This window comes from Natrix helvetica (assembly GCF_964273705.1).
Source record: "Natrix helvetica genome assembly, chromosome: 2".
NCBI lineage: Eukaryota > Metazoa > Chordata > Lepidosauria > Squamata > Natricidae > Natrix > Natrix helvetica.
This window is the reverse complement of record NC_138552.1, coordinates 18,132,312-18,159,772: the sequence shown is the minus strand read 5'-3', so window position 1 is coordinate 18,159,772 and position 27,461 is coordinate 18,132,312. Positions and strand designations below refer to the sequence as shown.

Genomic DNA, 27,461 nt, shown 5'->3' with positions numbered 1-27,461 from the left:
GTAAAAAATGCAAGTAGAAAAATAGGAACCGCCTTTGGTGGGAAGGTAACAGTGCTCCGTGTGCCTTTGCTGTTTAGTCATGCTGACCACATGACCATGGAGACGTCTTCAGACAGCACTGGCTCTTCGGCTTTGAAACAGAAATGAGCACCGCCCCCTAGAGTCGACTAGCACATATGTGTGAGGGGAACCTTTACCTTTACCTTATATGTCTCTTCAAGAAGCACGAAGGCCTGTTTTGACAGATCATTTGACCTCTGCTTTGCAAGATACTTTCTCAACAAGCAAAGAAATTCAGTACTTGATGGCTTTGTGTCAATGAGTGGAAGTATTCAAAGTCCATGGTAAAATAATTATCACGGAGATTTGAAGCACTGTGGATGAATTAGTTAAGTGGAATCTGTTACCAGCTTCTTAATGTGGAGGGTTTTAACTGACTCCACTTTCAACCAGTGGGATCCTCCCTTTGCCAGAGTGAACATTCCAGTTACACAAGAGTGATTACTGCAGTTTCTGTTTTCAATATCAGAGCTCCACTGAAATCTGGTTAGCAGTATAGTCTTCCTTTCTTTTTTTTTAAAAAAAGGAGAGCTTAAAATATGAAAGCAATCGTTTTCCGCGAAAGCCTAGGGCTTCCAAGCTGAAAATGAGAGGAAAAACACAAGCGGCATTAGAACGGTGTGGCAAATTTGAATATAAACTGGATTGAAATCCTGAAGGCATATGGAGTTTAAATGCTGGAAATAAAATACAAAACCTCCTGAATACTCTGAGGCCAAATTTATTGAAAGCTTGGCTGGTTTCAAGCACTCTACAAGCTGCCAAAAGTGGGGTCCTATTTATCCTGCTGGCTGCCAGAACAAAACAGAGATTTGAGAGAATCCAGTCTTTATTGGCAGGATATTATAGCCTAGAGAGTCTCTGTTTTTGCCTTGAGCAGGGAAGCATGGCAATCTCTGTCCAATCTGAGAAGAAGCCCACAAGATAGGAGAGAGGGCCCCAGGAAGCGGTAACAGATCTCCCCAGCAGTAATCCATTAGAATAGAGCTGGAAGGGACCTTGGGGGTCTTCTAGTCCAACCCTGTGCTCAAGCAGGAGATCCTCTTTCCCAGTGTTGGAAGAAATATCCTTCCGGGTTCAGTTCCAAGTGGGGTAAAAGACACTGGTTTTGTGGAAGTTGGTTGGAAAGAAGGTTTATTGATGGATAGGATCCCATGGTTTGAGATCCTGGGCAAAAAAGGTAACAGCATGCTCCCCAGGGTTGTGCAGACAATCTCAAAAGAGGGTTAGTGTGGATTCAGCAATTGCAAAGAAGACATATTAATATAGTCACACAGGCGTCTTTCACAAATAATCCTATGTCAGATTTTTAAAATTATGGTTGATTAAGCAAGCTGTAATGGGCGAGTTCAGCCACCCCACTAGTAAATGAATCAAGTTCTGGTTTGACCATAGGGTTCTGCAGGTCTTAGAAGGAACCAGTTTAGCCAGGATTCAACTTAGTGTGGAGAGCTTAGCTCCTATCTGCATGCATGGTCTTTAAAAGAACCTCCTCATATCTCAAACGTGGCTGCAATAGCTCAGCCTGGACCCTCACAAAGTTTTATAATCTTTGCACTTGTACCCTGCTTCCCTGAAAATAAGCCCTCCCCAAAAATATTGCAACACACCAGCAGCCATGAGGTGACCATGCTCACCGCCTCCTGCACCTCAAAAATAATAAGACCTCCTCGAAAATAAGGCCAAGTGTTATTTTGGGGGTCAAAAGAAAATAAGACCCTGTCTTATTTTCGGGGAAGCACAGTAACATTTGAAGAAGTTCCATTGAAGCCCCTCTCTCGAAACCTGGACCTTACCGGAGACATTGTTTTTCAACCAAATCATATTTCTCGTCCTGGAAAGCTGTGGGTCTTTCATTGTCATGAAGTTGGAAGTGAAAAATACTTTAAATATAGCAATAGAAATAGCACTTAGACTTATATACTGCTTCACAGTGCTTTGCAGACCTCTCTGAGTGGTTTACAGTGTCAGCTTATTGCCCTCAACAATATGGATCCTCGTTTTATTGACCTCAGAAGGATGGAAGGCTGAGCCGGGTTCAAACTCTTGGCTATGGGCAGAGTTAGCCTGCAATACTGCATTCTAACCACTGTGCCACCATCAAATATTAAAACACGTTGAATGTAATATTGGAGAAGGTGAAGCTCAAATACTGTGGCCACCTAATGAGAAGAGAGGACTCATTGGAAAAGACCCTGATATTGGGAAAAGATTGAAGGCAAAAGAAGAAAGGGACTGCAGAAGATGAGGTGGTTAGATGGTCATCGACACAATGCACATCCATTTGGGCAAACTCTGGGACAGGGATCCCCAACCTTTTGGACCTCAGGGATCACTAAATTCATAATTTTAAATCCCGTGGCCACTGATACGATCTGCCTAATGACTGGCTAGATGGGTATGGCTAGGTAGTCATGTGACTGGGTGGGTGTGGCCAACTTGATGTCACTCATGTTGAGGGGCGCCTCGACGGCCTCTACTCGCCCCTCCCTTCCCAGCCACTCCTCCCCTGCCTGCCTAGGCTCCTTAGGACCTCAACAGGAAGCAGTTGTTGGAGCTAAGCAGCCATCATAAGAAAGAGTTGGCAAAATAGCTGGTTCAGTTCAAATTGGATCTGGCTGAGAAGGAGGCTCAGTAGAAGCACCTCACCGAGGACTACGCGCATAGGGTTTCCAAGCAGAGGGAAGACCTGCGGAATTGCAAGGCCAGATACTGGCGCCTGGAGGCTCAGCGGGCTGAGATGGTCAGCCAGTTCCAGGCCATGATGCAGTCCCACTGGAACAAGGCCCTCTGGCTCTTTGCCACCAGCGGCACTTCCCTCCAGCCTTTGCCCAAAGCCCCGCATCAGGAGGCTGAAGCAGACCCCAAGTCAGAATTTCTGCCCCCTTCTGGCCCACACAAAAAGACCCTGAAGTGGGGACTCTCTGCAGCAACACAAACGTTCATTGCATGTGTCCATCCCAGGGGCCCTAGTTTGAGGAGCTCTGATTTAGTGCAATGTAAAAAATGCAAATTATTTTTCTGCGGACCACTAAAATTTTGTCACGGACCACCAGTGATCCACAGACCACCAGTTTGTGACTGCTGCTCTGGGAGACAGTGGAGGACAGGTCCCCCGACATGCTATGGTCCATGGGGTTGTGAAGAATTGGACACAAATTAGCGACTAAACAATAATAACAAATAGATGGGGACAGATCTGGTGCAGGATAGCATAACTTCAGATATCAGCAAACCTCTTAAACTCTACAGAATGGCTTTTAAGATCTACCATCTATTTTCTCTCTGCAGTTCTGCTTCCTTTGTTTTCTCACTAAAGATCAGTCAAGATCTCCATTCCCTGGGCTTCTCCCCTGGTCTTACCTGTTTAAGGTTTCCTACTTGGTGTAACTACATTTAAATCTTCAATCAGTTGTGAGCGTAGACACATCCCTGAAGTTATTCACAAAAGTCTTTAACCCCGTAGGTAGACTGAATAGAATGCAGATTTGACCTTCTGTAGGTAGGCCGAGAGCTCCCGATTCCACATAAGTTTTAAATTCTGTGAGGAAATAATTGAAATGCTTTCCTCATGAGAAATTCCAAACTAATAACTCTTCCAATTTTCCTTAGAACCACTGCATTTGAAATTCATTTTTTCTTTAGAAATTAAATTTACTGTACATACTGTTTTCGTATTTCACTTACGTTAGCTCAGCAGACCTGATCAAACTTTGTTATAGGTTATTGTACAGCAACACCTTATAAATGGGCGTGACTGAGGATGAAAGATGTGTTCTAATAGAAAATGGGAATTGTTAAGTCAAGCATCAAGAGTACACCAAATTGCCTATCCCTGTTTGAAAGGCATTTCTGTGTTCTTCTTCAGCTAGCTGTTTCTGGCAGTAAATGTAGCATTCAACTATCAGGATCTTTCATATGACTCCTGTGAAGTTTATGTGTTTTGATCAGTAAGCAGTTGGAATTTTATGATCCTTCCATATCAAGCTAAAAATCTCAGAGTATTGTAGATAGTCCTGGGTATCAGATGCAAAGGTCTTGTTGTGGCCTGCCAGAGGCCAACGGAGCTGGCAGCAGATTCGGACAGTGAGGAGGTTGGGGAGGAACCTGGGCCAGTCCTGGAGTCTGGGGAAGGCTCTGATGAGGGTTCTGTGTCGGAGGCAGAGAGGGGGCCAGAGCCATATGCCAGTTATCAGCTGCCTTCAGTGTCAGACATCAATGAGGCAGAAGAACAGCTCTCGCTCACACGCCTCCCAGCCTCACGGTGCCCTGACCCAGCTCTCCCTGCAGAGCCAGAGCACCCCCGCTGCCACCGCCATCCCAGCATGGCTTTTTCGATGGCTTCCAAATTGAGTCTTCCCGCAGCGGCTGCTCTGGGCATATGCTCTATGGTTGTACGCTCTGGGAGTGTGCTCTGCCGGCAGCCGACTCACAACCATAGAGTGTACGGCCAGAGCGGCCATTGCTGGAAGACTCAGTTTGGAAGCTGCCGAAAAAGGCATGCTGAGATGGTGGTGGCGGTGATGGCAGCGGAGGTTCTCTGGCTCTGCGTGGAGAGCTGGGCCAGGGCATCGTGAGGCTGGGAGGCGCATGAGTGAGAGTGGAACAGCTGCTCGCGCAACCCTCCTCTCCAGCTGTGCAGAGCACCATTCACTGCCATTTTGAAGGCGCCAAGCCACGGGAGCCAGGCGTCGTCGAACAGGCGCTCATGCGGCTTGGCGATACCCCTAGGTCAGTGAATGGCGCTGTGCCCAGTTGGAAAGGGGGTTTGCCGGGCAGCTGCTCGTGAGCGTGGTCGCCTCATGACTGTTGTGTTGCACTGCTGCGACACAGCCGTTCGCTCCTGAGGCTGTGCCCGGCTCTTTGGGAGCCCGCTTGCAAGAGAGCAGCCGCCTGGTAACCTTTGTGGGTAAAAAGAAATTAAGACCCTGTCTTATATTCAGGGAAACACGGTAGTTTTCAGCAAAATCATCACAAAATGTAGTCATGGAACCACAAGGTGCTGCAGACATATGTTAATGCAGCTGGGTTGCTGAGCCCCCAAAATGTGGGAGAATGGGTGACCTTTAGAATTCCCTTTTTCTAGGTAGATTGTAACTTCGAACAGTTATATAGATAAGACTATCTATATTTGTTCTATGCTTATCTTTGTTTGGCAATTTTCCACCAGGGATTTGGAATGGCTTCACACAAGGGTCCCTTTAACCCCAAGAAATGCTCCATTCCAAATGGGGTAGACTGTACAGGTTGTTGTTTACACCGCTAAGTTGGAACCATAAAAAGTGCATTGTTACAACTTACATGGAATCCAGAACAAGTGTCTGAAGAGCTTATTCTATATGCAAGACAAAAAAAGGTCATGGGGAGTGCTTGACATAATCCAAATGAAACCTCTAAGCTCCGTTTCTAACACAGATTCAAGATTCAGTCTGTAGAGATTCTCAGTCATCCAGGTCATGGTTGTCCCAAAGGTGCTTTTTCCAGGAGGCAACTGGGCTTTCTTGTTTTTTTCTTTTGAAGACATTTTGCTTCTCATCACAGAAGCTTCTTCAGCTCTGACAGGATCCATTTCCCATTATCCTGAAGAAGCTTCTCGGATGAGAAACAAAATGTCTTCAAAAGAAAAAAAAAGAAAGCTCAGTTGCCTTCTGAAAAACCACCTTTGGGACATTCAAGATTCAGGGTACTTATTGATTTAGGTCAGGGGTTGGCAACCTTAAACACTCAAAGAGCCACAAAGGACCTAACCGGAAGCTCCCAGTTCAATTCTGGAGCTGACCGGAAGTCCAGTTCCCCCACCATAGAGTCTCCTCCTAGTGCAGTGTCCTTTTTCCTCTGCCTACTGGAAGTCCAGTTCCCCCACCATAGAGTCTCCTCCTAGTGCAGTGTCCTTTTTCCTCTGCTTACTGGAAGTCCAGTTCCCCCACCATAGAGTCTCCTCCTAGTGCAGTGTCCTTTTTCCTCTGCCTACCGGAAGTCCAGTTCCCCCACCATAGAGTCTCCTCCTAGCACGGCATCCTTTTTCCTCTACCTGTCCTAACCAAAAGCCCTATCAATTGTGGAGCCGACCGGTAACAGGGAGCCACAGCGGAGGGGTGAAAGAGCCACACGCAGCTCCAGTGCTACGGGATGCTGACCCCTGATTTAGGTCCATGTCTACCTTTCCCAAGCAAATATATATATATATAAAACTTTACATTTTCTTTTCTTTTTCCTTTTCCCTTTGCAGTTACCTGGCTGATCAGTGCTGGAATGGCGGCTTCATCTACTTGATCATGTTGCGCCGAATCAAGCGCAAGGCCCCACTTCCTCCGTCAAATGGCAACAACAGTAAGAGCACCGAACCCAAAGCCAGGCCTACCTCCGAGCCCAGTGGGAAAACCACTCAAAATGGCAAAAGGACGAGAAAGTTTGGGGTCATTACCAGAACTCTTCCGGGTGGTAAGGACAGCAAGAGCACCTCCAGAACAGATCAGGAGAATGGACATTGCACCCTGGATGGGTTGCATTCAGAGGCATCCAAAACAGAGAACCAAGCGGACGATCAGCTTCTCACGGCAGACTTCCCTTTTCCAGGAGATCATTACCGCTCCCGTCTTTCAGATGGAGGCATTCTAGACCTAAACTCCAGTGAAGCATCCTTACAGGTAAAGACTTTGAGAGCTTTCTGGTACTTGGGTACCAGAAATATTTTCTTTAAAAAAAAGAGAGAGATAGTGTTCCTTTAATATTTAAACCTTCTTTAAATATTTAGTTGTGTGCAGTACAGGAAAATATGAAAATGGTCCATTGAGCCATGATGGTGCAGTGGTGAGAGTGCAGTACTGCAGGCTACTTCTGCTGCCTGCCGGCTGCCTGAAATTTAGCAGTTCAAATCTCACCAGGCTGAAGGTTGACTCAACCTTCAATCCTTCCAAGGTGGGTAAAACGAGGACCCAAATTATTGGGTGCAATAGGTTGACTCTGTGAACCGCTTAGAGAGGACTGTAAAGCACTGTGAAGCAATATATAAGTCTAAGTGCTATTGCTATTGCTATTCTGGCCTGAGAGTTCTGGGTGTTGAAGTCCACATCTTAAACCTCCAAGGTTGAGAAACTGCTCAAATGAATCAGTTCAAGGCTAGAATACTTGAGTGTTAAAGCAACCACATCTTCTCAGTAAGACTGTTTCGAATACCTTCTTCAGTTATTTCTGCATTTATGTCTAGATAGATATTTCACATTGCTGATAGTTCCAGTGGAAATGTGCTCTGTGCATCATGTATATATGAAGACAACATGGAAGGGTTTTAAAGTAGCTACCGGGAACCTTCTGGAGGATGTGGCTGCTTTAATGCTTTTAAGATTAGGGGCTTTGCTTGTACTAGTGTACTTCACAAACTGCAAATGTACTGCCGATTGTATTCTGGACTGGAACTTCAGAATTGCCCCTCCACAAGTAAACATTAAAAATCCAAGCATGCTATTTGAAAAAAATAATTTTTGGCAGAGTGAGCAAGGCAGGAGGCCATTTCCCTAGACTTAATCATTGTATAAACATGTGTGTTTAATGTACATCATTAGTGCCAAGTTGGTGGCAATAAGAGGCAAGCTGTTGATGCTAAGAGCTGAAGTGTTGTGTGTTTGAGGCAAAATATTGAATATTGAAATGTTGAATGCTAAACATGAAGCTTTCAGCTTAGTTAATGCTCAAAACGAAACTGAACTGAGAGCATGGAAAGAATTCCCGCCACGATTCTGCAGGCTGCTTACAAATATCCAAAAACCCAGTTGCATTTTCGCAGTTTCTTAAGATTAGGTTTTTTTTATGTGGCTTAACTCGATGTATAAACACTCATTGTCTCATGTGGCTCCAGAAAATATGTTAAGCATATAGGACAATTCCAGCTGATCAGAATGTAGCTACATGTGCAACTCCGGGCCCATTTTGCAGATCTGCAGTGCAGGGACTAAATATACCGATAGAGCAGTTCAATTAGGCATTGATGAATATTTTCAAATCTTCACTGGGATACTAGCTTCCATGCTGCAATTCTCATTAGTTTTCCTTAACAAAAGCGAGTGGGCTTTATTTGTTTTCCATGTGTAAGAGGGTGGAGGGACACCTGCTGAGACCACAATACATGATGAAGCTTCATGATTGCAGGAGAGAGATCTTGCAAACCAAGAGTTGAAAACGTTGGCATAGCTGTTTGCAAACCAAATGAGCTCCAGGGAATACTGTTCCATCAGCACTCAAGCTCCTTGGCAAGACCTTTAAACTTTCTTCAGGGTTATCGCAACCACCTGAACCAATATAATCACCCTTTGTTTTTAAAATTATTTAGAAACACTCTTTGCCTTGACTAATTTTCTTTTTTTTTTCAAAGTGGGTTAATTCACTTGCTCATACCTTCTTTTTGCCTTCATCTAAGCTAAAGTTCACATGTGACCTTATTAATGTATAAGCACTCAACCGTAGATACTACATGGAGCAGACCGACAAGAAACAGCACATATGAGTATTTATAAAATACCTTTTTCCTGTGTCAGAAAGCACCTCTAGGGATACTGGCTTATCCAAAGGTACAAACCTGTAGAAGTAAAAATAGGTTTATTCTTCTTATTCATCTTCTGAATTAAAAGTTTTACTCACATGTTCATATCTGTTCCACCTACTCTTATTGACAAGGCTGGGTTAGAAGAATCAAATTGTGGGATGTCCATCATCTATGATACCTTGTTTCTCTTAAGCTGTTCAGACATGATAGCAGTCTTCCAATATCTCAGGGGTTGCCACAAAGAAGAGGGAGTCAAACTATTCTCCAAGGCACCTGAGGGTAGAACAAGAAGCAATGGGTGGAAACTAATCAAGGAGAGAAGCAACTTAGAACTGAGGAGAAATTTCCTGACAGTTAGAACAATTAATCAGTGGAACAGAAGTTGCCTCCAGAAGTTGTGAATGCCCCAACACTGGAAGTCTTTAAGAAGATGTTGGATAGCTATTTGTCTGAAACGGTATAAGGTTTCCTGCCTAGGCAGGGGGTTGGACTAGAAGACCTCCAAGGTCCCTTCCAACTCTACTATTGTATTGTATTGTATTGTATATTACAATACAATACAATACAACAATACTGCTTATTGTTGTTGTTAGTTGCGAAGTCGTGTCTGACCCATTGCGACCCCATGGACAACGTTCCTCCAGGCCTTCCTGTCCTCTACCATCCTCTGGAGTCCATTCAAGCTCACACCTATTGCTTTGGTGACTCCATCCAGCCACCTCATTCTCTGTCATCCCCTTCTTCTTTTGCCCTCAATCGTTCCCAGCATTAGGCTCTTCTCCAGTGAGTCCTTCCTTCCCATTAGGTGGCCAAATTATTTGAGTTTCCTCTTTAGGATTTGGCCTTTTAAAGAGCAGTCAGATTGATCTCCTCTAGGACTGACCGGTTTGATCCGGTCCAAGGGACTCACAGGAGTCTTCTCCAGCACCATAGTTCAAAGGTCTCCATTCTCTGGCATTCAGCCTGCCTTATGGTCCAAATTTCACAGCCAAACATTGCAACTGGGAAAATCATAGCCTTGACTATATGTTCTTTTGTTGGCAGGATGATGTCTCTGCTTTTTAATATGCTGTCAAGATTTGCCATAGCTTTCCTCCCCAGGAGCAAGTGTCTTTTAATTTCTTGGCTACAATTCCCATACATTTTTTTTTACTCTCCAGTGAGACTTAACTGGTCCCTCATACATTGTCAAGTGTCACCTTGACAGTTTTTTCCCCTCTCCTACTTTTTTCCACTAAAACAGGGAGTGTCAAACTGGCGGCCCGCAGGCCGGATGCATCACACATAGGCCACCTGTCCACCCAACTCCACGAAGGGAAAAAACGTTGCAATATATCACATGACGGCAACGTGATGTGGCAAGTTTGACACCCATGCACTAGAACATCATTATCTTATCCAGTTTAGAAGAGCGCTTTTAGTTGTTTTGAAGCCATGTTTTATTTTCAGAACCTTTTTGTGTCTTCTTCAAAGTCAACATTCTCTATGTGGCAGAGGTCTCCAACCTTGGCAACGTTAAGACTTGTGGACTTCAGCTCCCAGAATTCTGGGAGTTGAAGTTCACAAGTCTTAATGTTACCAAGGTTGGAGACCCCTCCTATCTGGTATGTAAGCTGAAATCTTTCTTCCTGCTTCTTGCGCTGCTTTAGATGAGCTTATATAACCTGTCTTTTATAAGTGCCTTTTCATATATATGCCTCATATAGAACCACATATGTATTCTGGTTATTCTTTTAGAGCTGCCCAATTCAAGTAAGATAACTCTGGGTGGGTCACAAAAAATTCAACAAAACCCACCACACAAAAGAAATCAAAGCCACACTTCTACAAACAATAAAAAAAATAAAATGGTGATCCTAATAGAAATAACATCAACATCCAATTAGGGCTCCAGCACATCACAAAGAAAGGCTCAGGAAAAGAGCCACGTCTCACAGGATTTCTGAAGACTAGGACGCTTGGTCCAACTGCTTGTCAGGAGATAGAGACCACCGCCAAAAGGCATACATAACAGAATATAACAGAACAACAGAGTTGGAAGGGACCTTGAAGGTCTTCTAATCCAACCACCAGATCAGACAGGAAACCGTATACCATTTCAGACAAATGGTTGTCCAATTTTCTATACATGTAAAAACGGCTCTGTGTGTGTATGTTCCAGCATAACTCTGGAACGCCTTGATCAATTTCAACCAAACTTGGTACCCATATGACGTACTCTCTGGAAACAAATACTGTCAGGGTAAGACAGCCTTAAAACCCCTCGGGGTATGTGTTCTGTTAAGACACAGCCTGTTGTGCCTTAAAATGGCTTCTACTGTACTGTTGTAAAATGGCTTCTGTACAGCGCTGTGGAGTTGCCATGGTAACGGCTTCACAGAAATTACATTTGGTCTGGACATTTCCCCCCTATAAATAAATACCTGGGCAATGCCGGGTTATCGGCTAGTCTCTTCTAAAAAAAAAAAAAACCTCCAGTGTTGGAACATTTACAACTTCCGGAGGCAAGTTGTTCCACTGATTAATTGTTCTGTCAGGAAATTTCTCCCTAGTTCCAGGTTGCTTCTCTCCTTGATTAGTTTTCTATCCATTGCTTCTTGTCCTGCTTTCAGGAGCTCTGGATACTTCCTGGGATCTATCAGATTCGAATGACTGAATATCTGAATCACCAAAGGAGAACGTGGACCTTTAGAAAGAAGGACAAATGGAGGCGGGGAGAAGAGAACACATTAACTTTTTAACTATGTTGGCATCTGCAAGAAAAATTACAGCGGAAAACTGCAACAACACAAAATAGAGAGGTCTACATGTATATGAAAGGACTTGCTGGCGTCAGACTAGTTTTTCAATCCCAGGAATGTGCTAGAGCTGGTTAGGAGGCAAAAGCTTTCAGCGTGTCACTGATTAAATCTTTTCAGGAAGAGATAGCTGGTAGATATTGTTAAAAAACAAAAGCAGACAATGCTTGATTTTAACACTATGCCTCCCAGAGAGAGGACATGAGGACAAAAAAGGAGGACATGTTCTCCTTTTTCTGGGAATCCTTTATAGTACTATGTTTCCCCGAAAATAAGACAGAGTCTTAATTTTCTTTTGACCTCCGAAATAAGAGCTTGGCCTTGTTTTCGGGGAGGTCTTATTATTTTTGAGGTGCAGGAGGAGGCAAGCGTGGTCACCTCATGGCTGCTGCTGTGTTGCAATATTTTCAGGGAGGGCTTATTTTTTTTGGGGGAGGGCTCATTTTAGCGCATGCGCTCAAAAGCCCGATTGGGCTTATTATCTGGGGAGGTCTTATTTTTAAGGAAACCAGGTAGATTTTTCATTGTTTGAGTGAAGAGATCTGGAACATGCCTTCCCTATCAGAGCATAGAGACGAGGAAGATTAGGGATGTAAAATTGATAGCCAGCATTGTCCATTGCATTTGGAAGCTGCCTGGGAATCAGTGCAGCTCACGGGTGGTGGCTCCATGCAGACTTAGTAAGAAGCATCCTTAAACATGAGTCCCTCGTGGGGGGCAGCAGCCAAAAAAGCTAATAAAATACTCGGTTGTATAAACAGAGGCATAGAATCAAAATCACGTGAAGTATTAGTACCGCTTTATAAAACCTTAGTAAGATGAGACATCTGGAATACTGCATCCAGTTTTGGTCACCACGTTACAAAAAAGATATTGAGACTTTGGAAAAAAGTACCAAGAAGAGCAACTAAGATGATTAAAGGCCCAAAAACTAAAACATGTGAAAAACAGTTGTTTAGAGAAAAGAAGGACTAGCAGTATTCCAGCATTTGAGAGGCTGCCGCAAAGAGGAGCAGGTCAATTTATTTTCCAAAGCACCAAAAGGCATAATAAGAAACAATGGATGGAAACTAATCAAGGAGAGAAGCAACCTGGGATTAAGGAGAACATTCCTAACAGTGAGGATAATTAACCAGTGGATCAACTTTACCTTCCGAAGGTGTGGATGCTTCATCACTGGAGGTTTTTAAGAAGAGGCTGGACAGTCACTTGTCTGAAATGGCATAGGATCTCCTGCTTGAGCAGGGGGCTGGACTAGAGGACCTCCGGTGTCTCTTCCAGCTCTATTCTGATCCACAATCACCCATGATGCTGCATTCTGGACCAGCTGTGCATTTCAGATGGTCTTCAATAGCAGCCCCATGTAGAGTTCTTTGCAGTAATCCTATTGGGATGTAAGTAAGGTTCTGAGGGAATGACAGGGCCAGGTACAATGGGCACACAAGACAAAATTGTGCTCCAAGATCCTTTTGGCCACAACTGCTAAATACTCCTCAAACAGGACCTAGGAGTCCAGGAAGGCTCCCCAACTGCATACTAAGCATGGCAGTGTCATTCAGCTCAATTTCAAAGGTGGGAATTATCCAATCCTTGGACCCAAGGGCCCAGACCCACAGCCATTCACTCTTGCCCCAAGTATCTTCTTCCCCATTTAGACACTCCCAGCTTCCAGGCATTTGAGAACTTCATCAGGGTGGCTGGAGACAGAGGTGTACAATTGACAACTCTCTTAGGAGTAATGATTTCACTACCTAAAACAGCGTTTCTCAACGTTAGCAACTTTAAGACCTGAGGACTTCAACTCCTGGCTGGGGAATTCTGGAAGTGGAAGTCCACAGGTCTTAAAGTTGCCAAGATTGAGAAACACTGACCTGGAGACTGATCTTTGCTCTCTAGTCTTTTTCTCTCTCTAAAAGTATGACCTAGATTCAGGCTGGTTTGGCTTTTGACTTCTAGACCAGCTCACTGACTCTTTCTCTGTTTGTTTGTTTGTTTGTTTGTGTCTGTCTGTCTGTCTGTCTATCTATCATCTATCAATCTATCAACCTATCAATCTATCAATCTACTTATCTATCATCTATCTATCTATCTATCTATCTATCTATCTATCTATCTATCTATCTATCCATCTATCATCTATCATCTATCTATCTATCTATCTATCTATCTATCTATCTATCTATCTATCTATCTATCTATCTATCTATCTATCTATCATCTATCTCTATCTCTATCTCTATCCATCCATCCATCCATCCATCCATCCATCCATCCATCCATCCATCTATCATCTATCATCTATCATCTATCATCTATCTATCTATCATCAGTGACTATGTGTGTCTGTGTATGTTCTAGCATAACTTGAGCAATTTCAACCAAACGTGGTACACAGATTACTTACCCTCTGGAAACGAATACTGGGGGTGGTGGTAAGACACCCTAAAACCCCCTTGGGGTATGTGTTCTGTTAAGAGCCTGTTGTGCCTTAAAATGACTTCTACTGTACTGCCTTAAAATGGCTGCTACTGTACAGTGCTGTGGCGTCGCCATGGTAACGGCTTCACAGTACTTCACAACGGGGTTCCCTCTGGTAAGGGGTAAAATCCAACATTAGAAATTTCTGCCACATTCACGGAAGGAGGGTTGGGATAAATAAATATCCGGGTTATCAGCTACTTGGCTATAAATAACTTTTTGGAATTTAGCTTTGGATTGTATAATGGCAGTTTTGCTATTTTCCCTAAGCCAGGGGTCGGCAACCTTAAACACTCAAAAAGCCACAAAGGTCCTAACCAGAAGCTCCCCCATTCAATTCTGCAGCCAACCGGAAGCCTGGTTCCCCCACCATAGAGTCTCTTCCTAGCACGGCATCCTTTTTCCTCTACCTGTCCTAACTGAAAGCCCTATCAATTGTGGAGCCGATCTGCAACAGGGAGCTGCAACAGAGGGATGAAAGAGCCACATGCAGCTCTGGAGCCACGGGTTACCGAACCCTGCCCTAAGCCTGCAAAGGTGGGATAGTAAAGTCCAAGTGTTCAATTTACAATTATACAACAGTAAAGTTAACTCCCAGATCCCTGGGACTTTCCTTTGTGAATGAATCTTCATTCTTCTGATTTGAAAGGAAACGTTCATCTTGAGATGAACTTTCATTCCAACCTAGTTTCTCTTAATGAATGGAAATCCTGTTTAGGGGATGGCCCTGCTCCAAGTATTTCCTCTCTTTTGAAACCAGGTCCCAGGATGCTACTCAAAGGCCAAATATAATCCTTATCCTGGAACAAATTATCCACCCTGCTTTATGTTATTTGTGAACCAAACTACAGTGGTTAAACCAGCGGTTCTCAAATAGTGGGGCGCGCCCCCCTGGGGGGGCGCGAGGCTCCGTAAACGGGGACGCGAAGGCTCCCTTTCCATCTGGGTGCAACGGCGGCGGCGTGGGCGAGGCATAATATATCCCGCCTGGAAGTGGCAGCACTTCGGACTGTGGATTTTCATTGGAGCCGCGGGCTGGAGCTGTGCAAGAAGCCTGCTCAGGCGGGGGTGGGAGGGAGGGAAGTGTTGTGTACCGGTGAGCCTGGCCAGCAGAGGGCAGTCGAGAATAGGGCTCCTCTGATTGGCCCAGGCGCACCGGCCAGCCGGCGGGAGAAATACTTTATCCCTATTGGTTCGTCGTCTGACAGCTCCTGGTATAAATAGCTGTCAGACGACTAGTTGTGTTGTTCCTGTCAGTGCTTGTTGTAATAAACACAGTTGCTTTTAACCCGTCTCAGTCTCCTCATTCGAGACTTTAACACTGGCGACGAGGACGGGCGACGTGGAACCCTACGCAGTGCCGCAAATGGCTTCAAATGCTGCCTTTTCGCCGTTCCGGCCAGAGGCTGAGGCTTGGGAAGCGTTCCTCGAGAGGTTCGACTGCTTCCTCGTAGCGCACGATCTCGTCAGCCTCACCCAGGAACGAAAGCGCGGCATCTTCCTGAACTACTGCGGGAGGGAGATGTTCGCCACTGCGAGGGCTCTCGCTGCTCCCGATCCTGCCAATTCGCTGCCCTGGGACGAACTCCTGGCTCGCCTCAAGCAACACTACGAACCCGCCCCGTCTCGTTTTGCCCGGCGGCAATATTTCCGCCGGTGCATTCAAAAGGAGGGCCAAACCATTGCCCAGTACGTGGCCGCTCTCCGCGCTGAGGCAAGTCTCTGTGAATTTAGTGACTTGGAAGACGCGCTGCTCGAACAATTTATCTATGGGCTACGAGACATAAAACTCCATCGCCGCATCCTAGCTCGCCCTGAGTTAACTCTAAAGATTGCGGTCGATGATGCCAGGGCTTATGAAATGGCTGATCAATCCACACCGGATTTCAGCCACCTCAGTCAGCACCCGCATGCCGCTTACTTGCCGCCATCTCCCTACGCGGCACCTTCTTCTGCCTACGCTCCATCTACCGCTTCTACTTTTCACGCTGAGGTAGACCAAACTGCCGATCGCCTTCAAACCCTCTCCACCCGGGATGGACGTCAGTGCCTCAGTTGTGGCGGCCGCCACCAACGCTCCCAGTGCAGGTTCCGGCAAGCCCTTTGCCACCAATGCGGCAGGAAAGGCCACCTCGCTGCAGTTTGCCGTTCCGGCCAACAAAACCGCCGCAACCCTCTGCCGCAACCTCCTCCGGCCCGTCAGCAACCTCCGATGTCGTCCCGGCGTCAGTACTCCCTCTCCGTGGGGGAACCAGCTGAAGCCTACCCAGAATGGCTAGTAGACTCGGCCTCCTCAACTTTGGAGGGCCGAGGTAAGCTGCACCTCCAAATCTCCATTGAGGGGGTGCCCTGCCCTATGGAAGTGGACACCGGGTCGGCCCGATCCGTCATGTCATGGGCCACCCTTACCTCCTTACTGCCTTGGGTTAAACTTCACCATCTAAAACCCCCTGATTGCCGTTTACGCGACTATCAGGGAAATGTCATAGATCTATTGGGCTGCCGACCCTTTCATGTCTCTTTTGGTTCTCGCCAGGCAAAGCTTCCTTTGCTAATTGTAAAAAAAACCCTCGCTTCCCTTCTAGGACTGGACTGGTTTAAGGCCCTCGGCCTTTCTATTGCTGGGGTTAACTCACTTTCACCCCTTCCTCCTGTTACCCCACCCTCTATCTCCTCCCTCCTTTCCGACTTCTCCGATGTTTTCTCCCCCTCTTTAGGCTGCTATACCGGCTCTCCTATCTCCCTCAACCTCGACCCGTCAGTTCCTCCAATCCGCTTGAAGGCCCGCCGACTTCCCTTTGCTTTAAAAGCAAAAGTCGACGCCGAACTGGACAAACTAATCGGCCAGGGCATTTTAGAACCCGTTGATTTCTCCCCCTGGGAGACTCCCATAGTCGTGCCTTTGAAGTCCGACGGATCTGTTAGGATCTGCGCGGACTTCAAATCAACACTTAACAAAGCCCTCCAATCACACCCCTACCCTGTGCCGGTGGTGCAGCACGTCCTGCACACTCTGGGCCAGGGTCGCATATTCGCAAAGCTGGACCTCGCGCAGGCGTACCAGCAACTGCCTGTCGACGAGTCGACCGCGCTTGCGCAAACAATCGTCACACACCGCGGCGCTTTCAAATGTCGCCGCCTTCAGTTTGGCGTGAGCGTGGCCCCCGGCATTTTCCAGGGACTCATGGAGCGGTTGCTCCATGGCATTCCCGGGGTCACCCCCTATTTTGATGATGTTCTGATTGCCGCCCCCAACCAATCAGAACTCATCAAAACCCTACGTCTGGTCCTACAAAAATTCCGTTCCGCCGGCTTGCACCTCAAACCTTCAAAATGCCAGCTCGGCGTTCCCTCTGTCACCTTCCTCGGCTTCCTCATCGATGCCAACGGCATCCACCCTGACCCATCAAAGGTCGAAGCCATTCTCTCCGCCCCCACTCCTTCCAACAAAGTGGAGCTCCAAGCCTTCCTTGGCCTCCTTAATTTCTATTCCTCCTTTATTCCCCACAAAGCTTCCCTGGCCGAACCCCTTCACCGTTTACTAGACTCTTCCACCCCATGGGTCTGGTCCAGCCGCGAAGCGCATGCGCTCGCGGCTGTCAAGCGCTCACTCACTGCCCCACCAGTCCTCGCCCAGTATGACGAGCGTTTACCTCTAACCCTGGCCTGTGACGCTTCCCCCTTTGGGGTCGGGGCTGTTCTTAGCCATTCGTACCCTGATGGCTCTGAAGCGCCCATAGCTTTTTACTCCCACACCTTATCCAGAACTGAGCGAAATTACAGCCAGCTGGATAAGGAGGCTCTTGCTGCCGTTGCGGGAGTAAAACGTTTTCATTATTACTTATATGGCCGCCCCTTCTCCCTGATCACCGATCACAAGCCCCTACTGGGCATTATTGCAGGGGACCGTCCCACACCCCCCATTCTGTCCCCCCGCATGTCCCGTTGGGCAGAATTCCTATCGTCCTACTCCTACACATTGTCCTACCGGCCTGGCGGCCACATTGCTCACGCTGACGCGTTGAGCCGCTGCCCTCTGCCTCTTCCTGTCACTGATCCAGCCCCTGTCCACTCTATTAACCTCCTGGCCGACCTCTCCCTACCGATGTCCGTTTTGGACATCGCGCAGGCCTCCCGAACTGACCCCATCCTGCACCGTGCAATGACCGCTGTCTCCCGGGGCTGGTCTGCAGTCTCCAATGATCCCCAACTCTCCCCTTTTTTCCGCCACCGCCTGGAGCTTTCCATCATGCAGGATTGCCTCCTGTGGGGAAACCGCGTGGTTGTCCCCTCTTCCCTGCGGCCAGCTGTCCTGTCTCGCCTCCATGACGGCCACCCTGGCATAGTCAGGATGAAAAGCCTCGGCCGCGGCTATGTCTGGTGGCCGTCCATGGATGCGGACATCGCCGCCTACGTCCAACGCTGCACCCCTTGCCAGCAGGTGCGCTCCGCGCCACCTTCTTCCCCACCTAGGGAGTGGGAACTCCCCATGGGCCCATGGAGCCGACTCCACGTCGACTTCATGGGGCCCATTGAGGGCCGCCTATTCTTCCTTCTGGTGGATGCCTGGTCGAAGTGGGTTGAGCTGTTTCCTATGCCCAGCTCAACCTCTTCGGCCACTATCCGCATCCTTGACTCCCTATTTAACACCCATGGCCTTCCGGACGTTATCGTTTCCGATAACGGTCCCCAATTTTCCTCCACCGAATTCCAGTCCTACCTTGCCTCCTTGGGCATCCGACATGCCCCGATTGCCCCCTACCACCCTGCGGGCAACGGCCTGGCCGAACGAGCGGTTCGCTCCGCTAAGGAAGCCCTGGCCCGTATGGCCACCCTTCCCTGGCCACTCCGCATCTCCACCTACCTCCGTTCCCAGCACTCCACCCCTTGCCCCGCTACGGGCAAAAGCCCAGCGGAACTATTGCTGGGTCGCCGTATTCGTTCCCTGCTAGACCGTTTCCACCCTCTCTACCACCCTTCTTTTCCTGTCATTCCTTCCCCTCCCAGGTCTTTTCTGGTGGGTGAGGGGGTATTCGCTCGCAACTACACCGGCGAGCCGAAGTGGCTACCTGGCAAAGTGACTGACATCACGGGGCCCTGTTCTTACAGGGTCCTCCTCGATGATGGCAGACATTGGCGGCGGCATATAAGCCAGTTGCGTCGGCGACCAGAGGGACCTGAACACAACACACCTGCAGAAAAGCAACCAGGCCCTAACGACGCCGCCTGCCGGCTCGACCGTCCAAACGCCACTAGCTCCGACCTCGCAACAGCCCCCCCCGGTGCGCTGGCTCACTTACCATTGGCCGTCGGTGCATTGCCGGGAGGAAGACCCATCCAGGACGCTGCCAGGCCTGTTCGCCACAAGAGCGGAGCCGACACTCCACCTTCCCTGGGCGAGGCGCCATCTTCTTTGAGACGCTCTCAGCGCGTGCGCAGGCGTCCGTCGTACTTAGACGATTACGCCTGCGCAATCCAGGGGAAAGGGGTGTTGTGTACCGGTGAGCCTGGCCAGCAGAGGGCAGTCGAGAATAGGGCTCCTCTGATTGGCCCAGGCGCACCGGCCAGCCGGCGGGAGAAATACTTTATCCCTATTGGTTCGTCGTCTGACAGCTCCTGGTATAAATAGCTGTCAGACGACTAGTTGTGTTGTTCCTGTCAGTGCTTGTTGTAATAAACACAGTTGCTTTTAACCCGTCTCAGTCTCCTCATTCGAGACTTTAACAGGAAGCATGGCTGTCCCAGGCTTCCCTCCCTTCCCCCCCCCAGCCCAAGCAGACTTTTTGCACAGCTCCAGCCCGTGGCTCTGATGAGTCTCTGAGCAGTCCCCAGCGCTGCCACTTCAAGCCGGGATATATTCTGCCATGCCCTCGGCGGCGTCTTTATGCAGGTAGCTCGCCTCCCCGCCAGCAGCTCACCCGCAAGCATTCCGTCTGGAAGTGGAAGCGCAACAGCCACTGTTGGGGAAGGGACAAAGGGGCGGCGGTCGCCCGATCTTGCCACCGCCACCCCTTCGCCCCTAGTAACGGCGACTGTTGTGCTGCTGCTTCCAGCTGGGATGCTGGAGGAGCTGCTGGCAGGGAGGGAGGGAAGAAAGGGAGGAGGGAGTAAGGATAGACAAGCAAGAGGGAAAGAGGAAAGAAGGCAAGCAGGCAGGAAGGAGGCAGAAGGAAGGAGGGCAGAATGGAACTGGAAGGGAGGCAGGGAAGGAGGGAGGGAGAAAGGAAGGATAGGAGGATAGGGAAAGAGGAAAGAAGGCAGGCAGGCAGGGGGAAAGAGGAAGGAGGGAACTGGAAGGGAGGCAGGAAGGAAGGGAAGGAGGAAGGGAGGGTGGAAGGAAGGATAGACAAGCAAGAGGGAAAGAGGAAAGAAGGCAAGCAGGCAGGAAGGAGGCAGAAGGAAGGAGGGAAGAATGGAACTGGAAGGGAGGCAGGGAAGGAGGGAGGGAGAAAGGAAGGATAGGAGGATAGGGAAAGAGGAAAGAAGGCAGGCAGGCAGGGTGAAAGAGGAAGGAGGGAACTGGAAGGGAGGCAGGAAGGAAGGGAAGGAGGAAGGGAGGGTGGAAGGAAGGATAGACAAGCAAGAGGGAAAGAGGAAAGAAGGCAAGCAGGCAGGAAGGAGGCAGAAGGAAGGAGGGAAGAATGGAACTGGAAGGGAGGCAGGGAAGGAGGGAGGGAGAAAGGAAGGATAGGAGGATAGGGAAAGAGGAAAGAAGGCAGGCAGGCAGGGGGAAAGAGGAAGGAGGGAACTGGAAGGGAGGCAGGAAGGAAGGGAAGGAGGAAGGGAGGGTGGAAGGGAGGGTGGAAGGAAGGAAGGATAGACAAGCAAGAGGGAAAGAGGAAAGAAGGCAAGCAGGCAGGAAGGAGGCAGAAGGAAGGAGGGAAGAATGGAACTGGAAGGGAGGCAGGGAAGGAGGGAGGGAGAAAGGAAGGATAGGAGGATAGGGAAAGAGGAAAGAAGGCAGGCAGGCAGGGGGAAAGAGGAAGGAGGGAACTGGAAGGGAGGCAGGAAGGAAGGGAAGGAGGAAGGGAGGGTGGAAGGAAGGATAGACAAGTAAGAGGGAAAGAGGAAAGAAAGCATGTGACTACGGTGGGAGACGAGGAAAGACCGGTGTGCTATGTTATGCAGAGGTGTACTTATAACAATTTTATAGACAAATTATACTATTTACAGTCGCGCGGGGGGGGGGGGCGCAAAATGTTTTCTTCTTCCTAGGGGGGGCATGACAGAAAATAATTGAGAAGCACTGGGTTAAACCAAACCGTGATTTAGAACAACAGTATATTCCTAACCAAGATTTATTATAGCATGATCTGTTTCCAAAGGCCTTGGATGCCTCCTCTGGCTCCCCCATTATAGCTTTCCTTATTCCTGTCATTTTCTGCTCCAACAACTCATTACATTCAACCTAATTTTGAAAGCTTATCTTCCTACATTGAAGAAAGCTGCAGGAATTCTTTTCTTCCCATAGATTACCAGCAGTAGAATTAATTCACTGCAGATAAAAGCGTAGACTGATATTACTTCCTGCTCAAACATTGAAGAGCTGATCTTGCACATTCTACAAAAAGGAAAGTTTAGATTTACGATTGAATGTAGTTGAGTAAGAAGCTATTGATAGTCATGCCTCCCTGTGTGCATTTTGAGTTTGGGGGGGGGCAAATGACATGTGACACAACTATGTCAACTTGTAGGATGATGTCATCAAGTTTATACAGGTAGTCCTCAACTTAGGAATGGTCACTTACTGGTTCCAGGTTCTGAAGGAGCCTCTGGGGGGATATTTACGGCCTGGATTCAAAGTCCCAATGGTTATGCCCCTCCTCCTGTAGTCATGTGACTGGGCACTCAGCAACCAGGCTGCAATTCTGCATTTAGAGCCATTAATCGTATCCCACAGTTTTACAACAGGATGTTCCAATTGGTTATATAGTCCTTGAGGTAGGCGGGTCTTTGTTTTGCTCTACCAGACCTGCGCAGTTCATTTGGAACCGGCTCTTCAGGCAGGTCGGACGGACCTGTCTGCTCTCCAGCTCCGCTCTGTGGAACTTGCTGGAACTTACCCCAGGCCGCGGCTGGAGTTCCTTGGGTTTGCTCGCATGGAGCTCGCTGTGGGCCTGCAAGTCTACTGGACATTTCAGGGTTGAGTTGTCTGTGAAAGGAGTGAATGTTTGCTCCTTTTGGGTAGGGCCTTGGCCGTTTGGTTTCAGAGTTTTGTCTGGTACCCTAAGGTTGGAGTGGGAGAGGCGACCATGGAGTTGGTCAATGTGCCTCCTCCAATTTCTACCATCCTCTAGCTCTAGTAAGTAAGAGCGAGGCCCGGTGATGCCTATCACCGTAGCAGGAATCCACAGAGTTCCCCCGGCATAGTTGTGGGCGTATACTGAATCCTCTATGCTAAAATTCCAAATCTTGCTTGTGGAGTCTGGGGGCGATGTGGCAGAGTAGTTTGGGTGTAGCCGGTCTAAGTGAGACCTTAGACGGCGACCCATGAGAAGCTCGAAGGGGCTTCTTCCCATAGTGGTGCTTGGCGTAATGTGTTGGATTAGCAAATAGTGATCAACCCGTGTTTGCCAATCACCTGGGCCCATTCTGGCGAGGGCCTCTTTTGCTGATCGCACCATTCATTCCGCCTGTCCATTTGAGGTCGGATGGAATGGCGCGACTAGGGCATGCCGAATTCCCTGGATAGCCAAGTAGGTCTCGAATTGCATGGCAGTGAATTGGGGCCCATTGTATGAGACCAAGATGTCGGGCAGGCCGTGCGTGGAGAAAAATCTCCATAGCACCTTGATGACCACCTCTGCTGTGGTAGAGGTCATCAGGGCTACCTCTAACCATTTCGAATATGCGTCCACAACTATGAGGAATGTTTGGCCGTGAACAGGGCCAGCGAAGTCAGTGTGCACCCTAAACCAGGGTGCTTGAGGGTGGTAGCTGCCACTGCCCATGCGGTAGCTGTCATCGTCTTCGCTGTTGGAGGTTTCTCGGTCTGTGGCCTCATGATGGACGCGCGGCTGTTTCTGTGTGGTTTGTGGCACGTTGTTGGCCAACTCGGACACCCTGGCTTCGTCGAGTGCGATCTGTAGAGACATGTTTGATTTTGCTAGCAGACGTCTCTGCAGGTTGATGTCTCGCACTCTGCAGATCAGGCGGTCTAGGATTTGGTCGTCCAGGTCACGGAAGTCATGGTATGTCACTGCCTTTCGCAGGGCCACAACATACTGGTTAATGGACTCTCCTTCTTTCTGGTTCCGCACGTTGAATTTGTGGCGGCGAACGTGCCTCAAAGGCTTGGGTGCGTAATGCGTTTTTAAAGTTTGTTGCAATGCCGCCCATGTAACCGCTTGGATCGGAGTTGGCTCTGATAGGTCTTTTGCCGTTTCGAAGACCTCTCGGCCGCAGTAGCCCAGGAAGAGGTTTTTCTTGCGGGAGTCTGGAACCCCCATGAGGTCGTTTGCCTTGAGGAAGCATTCGAACCTCAGCATGTAGGATTCCCAGTGTTTGGCCACTGGATCGTACGGAGTTGGCGGGGTGTGCATAGCCATTTTTGTTTGAAGTGATTCAAGTTTGCCGCTCAAAATGGTTGCTCGATGCCGCGCCGATGCTCCGGGCTGGATTTACTTGCTGGATTGACTCGTTGTTCATTCTTTGCGTTATCTGCCTCTCAATCCCATCCTCATCGCCAATGTTAGATAGGGCAATGAGGAGGCAGACTCAGGTTTAACGCAACAACAGCTCTTTATTACAACAGTCAAGTCTGTACAATCCAGCAGCAGTTAGGTCTGACAGCTCTCCTTTTATAGGGAGCTGTCAGACCTCTCAACCTATCAGATTAAACCTCTGTTCCCGCCTGAACAGAGGACTGGAGTGGAAACCACGGTAGCTTGTGTTAATATCTAACAATCTTCAGTGGATTTTAGGGGATATCAGTGTCAGCATTCTTCTGTTTATAAGGGTTTCAGGCAGGGGTGGGATTCGGCCACCCCTCCCTTCCCCTCCTAGGTGTCTCTATGTGGCCTATTAATCATGCTGGGTAAGTACAGGGCCTGCGCGGGGTGTCTGGGAGGGCAAAACATGGGCATTCTGTAAGTTTTGGAAGTCTGGAAGCGGGTTCGTTTCCGGCTTCTGGAGGGCCTCCGGAGCCCGGGAGAGGCTATTTTCACCCTCCTGGAGGCCCAGGGAAGCCTCTGGAACCTCCGGAGGGCAAAAAATCGGGTCTATTGGAAGTTGGCCCTCCAGAGGCCTCTTTCCAGCCTCTGTAGGGCCAAGAAATACAGGTAGTCCTTAACCTACGACCCTAATTGAGCTCAAAATCTATGTTGCTAAGTGAAACCTTTGTTAAGTGAGTTTTGCCCCATTTTATGAGCTTCCTTACCACAGTTGTTAAGTGAATCACTGCAATTGTTAAGTTAGTAACACAATTGTTAAGTGAAACTGGCTTCCCCATTGACTTTACTTGTCAGAAGGCCGCAAAAAGTGATCACATGACCTCTGGATACTGCGATTGTCATAAAGAGGAACCAGTTGCCAAGCATCTGAATTTTGATCAGGTGACCATGGGGATACTGCGATGGTCATAAGTATGAAAAACAGTCATAAGTCACTTTTTCAGTGCCATTGTAACTTTGAATAGTCACTGAACGAACTGTTGCAAGTCGAGGACTATTTATGATTAAAACACTTATGCACTAGAAATGGAACATGTGAATTGTCTAGTAATATTTATTCAGGAGCTTTTTCTGTGGGTGGGCGGGAAAAGAAAATCAGGACTGTGGCTATATCTATATGATCAAAACTCCACCCTTTTTATCATGACTTTTTTGACCTCTCCTCCCCCCCTCCCCCCCCCCCCCCGTCGGCAAACTCATCTGTTTATTGATATGAAATTACCCTGAAGTTAAGAATGTAATCAAACACTTCTCTAATAATTGCACTAGTCACTTGGAACTAATTATAGTTTTTGGCAGGAATTGTCATAACCATAAAATATAAACTTTATTTTCATGCCCGCTTCATGTTTTTTTCTGGTGTTCAGAGTGGTTGCTCTAAAAGTATATTGAAAAGTACACCATCGCATTAAAAATCTTTTAATATCTTTTTCAGAAAAGAAGAGAAGCAATAAACACCAATCATGGATCTGAGTATGTGTGTAAAGTTGAGATCCTTTTAATGATCACTCCAAATTGTGTTGGAGCCACGAACAGTTTACTTCCTTATTCCTATATTCTGAAATGAATAATGGATTGTTTGATTCACTTAAAGGCCAAATTCATACTTTCGTTCACAGAATATTTGCAGACGCCTCTGTCAAATCTGAAGATTTGAAGCTGCAGAGTTATTTGTCATCTAATTGTTTTTTGATGCCCCATATTACAAATTAGCTAAGCTCTTGTTTTATATGCAACCATAAGATAGTTCACATTCCTGCTTCTCACTTTTGTGCTAAAATCACAATTGCGTTAATTTCTACTGTGGTTACTACAGATAGGTCTCAATTAGTGTGATTAATGAATCCTATGAAATGGCCACGTTATTGAATTCAAAACACCTGAAGTGACATTTCTATGGAAAATAGAGTAGTTGGTTCCAGCTTGATGGAAACAGCCAATAAACATTTTTTAAACATAATTTTTGTATCTATATTAATGAAACATTACAGTTAAGGACAGAAAGAATGTAGTTATAATTTAAACTTATGGGTAATAAAGTCAGCGAGTTAAAGCAAAATGAAAATGAAAATAAATCCTACTGTAAATTCAGGTTATTTCAACATCTTGTCCTAATTTAGTGTTGCTATGATCACATTCATGTAGTTCAGTTGTATCAAATTTTTGCTCTAATGTTATAATGAACTTTTTTTTAAAAAAATATTGTTTTCTTCTGATTTTTCCCCTCCATTTTCCATACATGAAGACTAGCAGCATCTGAAATCCTAATCAATACAATACAATACAATAGCAGAGTTGGAAGGGACCTTGGAGGTCTTCTAGTCCAACCCCCTGCCTAGGTAGGAAACCCTATACCAGTGATGGCGAACCTATGGCACGCGTGCCACAAGTGGCACGCGGAGCCATTTGTCAGGGCACGCAAGGTCAGCTAAGTTCACCTTTTTAAAAGCTATTTTTTGCCTTCCCCAGGCTCCAGAGGCTTTATAGAAGCCTGGGGAGGGCGAAAAGAGCCTCCCCTGCCCCCCCGGAGGCTTCAGGGACCGTCCCTGAAGCCTTCGGAACGCTGAAAACGACCCTCCAAGCAACCCAGAAGTCAACCCGGAGGGCCTCCGGGGGGGCAGGGGAGGCTCTTTTCACCCTCCCCAGGCTCCTATAAAGCCTCTGGAGGCTGGGGAAGGCGAAAAAAGCATGTAAAAATGGGGGGGTCGCGTGTTGTGTGCACATGCACACTGGGGGGGGTCACACATTGCATTATGGGTGCGGCACGCCTGCACACGATCCCCCTGCGCTCCCCCCACTTGTGGCACGCGAGCCAAAAAAGGTTCGCCATCGCTGCCCTATACCGTTTCAGGCAAATGGCTATCCAACATCTTCTTAAAGACTTCCAGTGTTCTGGAGGCAAGCTGTTCCACTGATTAATTGTTCTAACTGTCAGGAAGTTTCTCCTCAGTTCTAAGTTGCTTCTCTCCTTGATTAGTTTCCACCCATTGCTTCTTGTTCTACCATCAGGTGCTTTGGAGAATAGTTTGACTCCCACTTCTTTGTGGCAACCCCTGAGATAATGGAACACTGCTATCATGTCTCCCCTAGCCCTTCTCTTCATTAAAGTAGGCATACCCAGTTCCTGCAACTGTTCTTCATATGTTTTAGCCTCCAGGTCCCTAATCATCTTTGTTGCTCTTCTCTGCACTCTTTCTAGAGTCTCCACATCTTTTCTACATCGTGGCAACCAAAACTGAATGCCGTATTCCAAGTGTGGCCTTACCAAGGCCTTATAAAAGTGGCATTAACACTTCCCGTGATCTTGATTCTATCCTTCTGTTGATGCAGCCTAGGACTGTGTTGGCTTTTTTGGCAGCTGCTGCACACGGCTGGCTCATATTTAAATGGTTGTACACTAGGACTCCAAGATCCCTCTCAGAGAATGCAGTTTTAGTGCAGTTGTAACTTCGGACTGTCACTAAATGAAGTGTTGCAAGTCAAGAACTGCCTATATGTTCTTATCAGGCATTGGGAAAAATGGCACTTATTTTAAATCACCCCCCCCCCGCACCCAATATTTCTAATATTATTCTGGTCTATGTAGTTCAGTTAGAGAGTAATGAATATATCAGTTATGATTCAGCCTACTTTCTCATTTCTCCAAGGCAAACCAGGGTTTGCATCGTTTTGGTCTTCTAAATTCCTGAAAAACTTAATATGAATTTTTGTAAAAGCGTACTTTATGAATGCATTCTTCCCATCAATTTTCCCTGACATATTTGTGAAAACCTTCCCCCGTTTTCCGTGTGTAGTTTTTTTAAACTGGCAAATTGCATTAACAAAATCAGGAAAATATCGATTTCAAAGGGCGACTGTGTTTCAGTTTACGCATTGAATCAAGATGTATATATTAAATCCAATGGCATTTAAAGA

The 27,461-nt window shown here is 47.4% G+C and overlaps 1 protein-coding gene across 5 annotated transcripts in view; it reads left to right on the top strand.

Annotated features, from left to right (window-relative positions):
* Positions 1 to 27,461, top strand: part of PDZD2 (PDZ domain containing 2) — a 361,218-nt gene that overhangs the window by 223,094 nt on the left and 110,663 nt on the right. For all 5 annotated transcript variants that reach the window (XM_081942592.1, XM_081942591.1, XM_081942595.1 and 2 more), the window contains one exon: positions 6,290 to 6,707. In XM_081942592.1, coding sequence (XP_081798718.1) covers positions 6,290 to 6,707 — 418 coding nt within the window. The remainder of the gene's footprint in view (positions 1 to 6,289; positions 6,708 to 27,461) is intronic.